Here is a 4,176-nt window from a genome sequence, read left to right as displayed (position 1 = left end):
TCTGCCTGGTCCCATCGGCTGCTCGTACTTCATTTTCTGATGCACAACAGGTCATGCCTGGAGATGCATCGTCTCCCCCAACTCACCACTTGGTTTGTCATCCTCCCTGGTGTGAAAAGCAGGGATTGCCAGTCGCTGCACATCATCCTCCAGGATGATTATCCGTGCTTCCAACTCTGCTTTCTGCTGCAAATCTTGATCAGCTTGCAGTGTAGTGAGTAGTAGCCAGACTCTGGTCATCAGAAAAGTGGCCACTGGGCACCATATACTCAAGGACAGCCACATTTCCTCCTCCTCCCAAGGGGCTATTAGCTCTTGTACGTGCTCAGAATCCTGCCAACTATGCTGATTGTAAAGGTAGGGCTAGGGCTTACTGACCCCTCAAGCCCATTGTACAGACTGGGACACAAACCCTTCACACACAGGTCTACGAGCTGGGAAATAGGAAAAAGTCCTGGGAGCCATGGGTAAAAAATTATTAGGCTCTATTCAGAGCTAGAAGCAGCCACCCTAGCGGCCTCCTGGAGCGTCCTGAGAAGCACCGTGTATCAGAGCTTTTAGTCCTTTATACCTAAGTCCACAACCCAGGACACCTGGGTGCACAAGAGCAATTACAATAGACAATAACCAAGGAACACCTGGGCATACGTGCATATTTACATCAAATGCTCAGCAAAATCCTGAACATCTGAGGGGTCCTGACCATTTTCCTATATTTTCCAAACATGTGGGGTTGAAATGCATGTACTTTTTCAAGTATATAAATTTTCACTCTCCTCACTTTATTCATAATCTCATCATTTTCACACGTCAGTGAGTTAACCAAACTCAAGGCCTTCTTTACTAAAAGAACTGGCACAGTTCTATTTGCCAAGGGCAATATCCTTAAAACTTAATGAATAATAACTGATAGGTCAGGCAGTATCCTTCAGACAGCTCCTTTGAAAGCACTCTAAACAGCCATTTCCATTTTGATTGCTGGGTGAGGATTGTAACCTTCAATATGAAAATCTTCGGCTTTGAAATCATCAATGGTCTCAACTTTTCGAAGAATTTTGAGCTTCGGGAAAGGTCTTGGTTCTCGCTGAAGCTAAAAACAAAAAATAAGACCATTATTTTGCCGTATTTGTACTGCCTGTTCTAATTTTGCTCGCCATGTCACTTCATGAAACAGACTATCTCATCAACAAAGTTATTTTACAGGGTGGACTGCTATAGAAACCTTGTCCCTGGTCACATAACACTGGTGGAGTATCACCAACTGGTTTTCCACACAGATCAAGAGTGAAGGGTATTTTGTTACATTACACAGTGTCAGGAGCCTGGTGGTGGCTCGTCAGGTATAAATTTTTGTAATCACTTGGTAAATTTATTAAAGACAACGCCATAGTCTTTATTTTTCAATCTGTAACTTATAGCAGCACTCAGAATGGTTACTTGAGTTCCATAATCCCTATCTCTAGTGTCTCTGGCAGAAGAGGAAGGGAAGATGATAGCTTTTAAGAGTGAACAGAAAGGGATGCAAGCCAGGATTCCTGAGACAAACAGATAGTGGCAATTAGGATGTGGACACAGATCACAACCTCACGTTATTGTGTCCAACATGACTGGAGCAGACAGCCACAGAGAAGTATCTGAATAAGTCTCAAGCTACCTTGTACTCAAAAGCAGCCAAGCCCCCTCAAAGGAGTAACTTTTTAAAATCACATTTAATCTGGAAAGGGCTAAAAGACTTTTGGTTCTAAATCTTTTTATCATGGGGCTCATGAAACACAGATACTTATATATTTGCCATTTCAAATCATCTGTTGACTGCTATAACCCAAGGATTTGAAAAGACAGACTTTGGAAAGTTCAGACCTAAATATCATATTTAGCATAAAATTAAGGAAAAACATTTGCATTTCAATTCTCCTTCAAGCAAAAATACAAGTTAAAATGCCACGTCTGGGATGGTCCCAAACGTGGCTCTTCCTCTCTGGTACTGGTGCTTAGTACCTTACAGCACCTGACATGTTAAGTGCCTGTGGTCATTCAGGCAGGTGTCTTGCCCATGCGCTCACCGCCCTTCCTTCAATTTAAAGACCCACAGTTGGAGCAGTCATCTTTATCTCAGACATAGCAATGAGTAGAATGCTTGTTGCATAAGGGATGTTCCAGAGATCAACCTGTTATCAAGAGAAGGTACCAAACCCAAGTGTAACAAGTATAATTCTCACCTGAATTTTCAGTGGCATTCTCACCTGAATTTTCAGCGGTTCGATGTGATTCAGGTAAATATGTGCATCTCCCAAAGTATGTACAAAGTCACCTGGCTAAATAAACCCCATGGGAGAAAGCAAAACAGTCAGTTTTAATTCCATTACCCTAAAATACATCATTTAAAAGCACATTATACAGAGTATGCAGATACCCCCAGTCTTTTGTGGACTAGTCACAAAGAACTTTGTGTCTAATGATTGGTGCTGTTACACAAATAATAATAATAATTAGCATTTATGTAGCCTTTATTATGTGTTAGATACTGCTCTAAGCACTTTAGTTTTTATTCTCAAAACAATCATGAGATAGATATTATTATCCCCATTTTACAGATGAGGAAACTAAGGCTTAGGTACATGGTTCACAGAGTTAGGAAGTGACGAAGTCAAAACTTGAACCTAGAGCCCCCAAATTTAACAACTTCACTATACTGTCTCTTTTCACAAACTTGTTTTTTCACTTACTAAATATACATAATAATTTATGTCAACTGAATTATTAACTAATTTTTTTGATTCCGTAATAACTTCGTATAGCATACATTATACGAAGTTATACGAAAGTTGTATTATAAGCAACTCACATAGGCTGGCTGTTAGCTCAGTTAGAGCACGGTGTTGCTAACACCAAGGTCCAGGGTTCAGATCCCTGGACTGGCCAGCTGCCCACACCCCTCCAAAAACCAAAAAACAATCCCACAATAACCTATATACACCTGTTGTTTATACAGACCAGAAGGATAGAAAGCTCCATGAAAAGTTACAAAGTGAGCCGGTTAATGTTTTATTTACACGCATCAAACTTTAAAACACTGAATTCTCTGCAGCTAATTTCCGTAGGTTAAAGACTCAGAAATCAGGGCATCAGGCTGGCAACAGCCCTTCCCTCCAAGAGCAGCCCACCTTCAGGCCTGTGACGTGCGCGATCATGTACGTGAGAAGCGCATAGCTGGCGATGTTGAAAGGCACGCCGAGGCCCATGTCTCCTGACCTCTGGTACAGCTGGCAGGACAGCTCACCGTTCACCACGTAGAACTGGCAGAGGGCATGGCACGGAGGCAGCACCATCAGAGGGAGATCTAAGGACCCAGCATGGAGGAAAATGAGGAGGGGTGGCAGTTTGAAAGAACTCAGCTATAGCCAAAGTAAAACAGGAGACAAACGGAAGCTAACTCATATGGTTTGGACCTTGAGGAAGAGCGACTGAGCGCAGAACCTCATGACCCTCAACTTCCTGGCACATCAAAAGCAGCTCATTCCCTCCACCCCCGCAGCGATGATATGAAGCTGAGACCTGTCTTTCCACCGGCATGAGATTTCTGCAGATGTACATTTACAAGTGAGGCAATGCTCTTCCATTCAAGCTGAAATTAAGGATTTGTGCAACCTTCCTGGCACCAAACTACAAATGCAGAAGGAATTATTTCATTTGCAGGGACCACAGGAAACTGGCATTTCAGGCACACCGTCCTGTATTGTCTTTATTGTAGATGCAAATATTCCACTCTGGGTACTTATTACACCCTGGTAAGAGTTCAGTTTTACAATATAATTGTTAAAAGTGTTAACATGAGTTGGAGGTAACCTGAAACTTCATCTGCTCCAATTTAAAATGTTAAAACTCTACATGTAATTTTATAGGCAATTTAAGGGCTCTTTTCAGAGTAAGAATGAGTATAAATATACACAGATTAACGTCTTCTGGGCCCAGCTCCATGACCTGAAGGTGAAAATGGGATGAATTGCGAACATCTGGGGGTCACACAACCAACCGTGCAGCTGGGGGCAGTACCCAGGTCCTGCCACCCTGTGGTGCCTCTGCACAATGCCACATTGCTTCCCTTTGTGCCAACGGTACAGCTAGTGCCAAAGAGAAAGACTGGGATGCTTTCAACCTTTTGGATTCCAAGCACAC

The 4,176-nt window shown here is 42.5% G+C and overlaps 1 protein-coding gene across 1 annotated transcript; it reads right to left on the bottom strand.

The window, feature by feature from the left end:
* Positions 1–761: 761 nt before the first annotated feature.
* LOC103584056 (thymidylate synthase) lies at positions 762–4,172 on the bottom strand (the record flags this gene model as incomplete). Its single annotated transcript, XM_008565182.1, has 4 exons — positions 762–1,090; positions 2,244–2,315; positions 3,165–3,340; positions 4,157–4,172. Coding segments are annotated over 4 exons (402 nt in total), but the record flags the coding sequence as incomplete, so codon positions are not given.
* Positions 4,173–4,176: the final 4 nt, after the last annotated feature.

The sequence above is a fragment of the Galeopterus variegatus genome, unplaced genomic scaffold, assembly GCF_000696425.1.
Source record: "Galeopterus variegatus unplaced genomic scaffold, G_variegatus-3.0.2 Scaffold40138, whole genome shotgun sequence".
NCBI classification, from domain to species: Eukaryota; Metazoa; Chordata; class Mammalia; order Dermoptera; family Cynocephalidae; genus Galeopterus; species Galeopterus variegatus.
The sequence above is the reverse complement of the archived record's forward strand: the minus strand, read 5'-3'. Positions and strand labels throughout refer to the sequence as shown.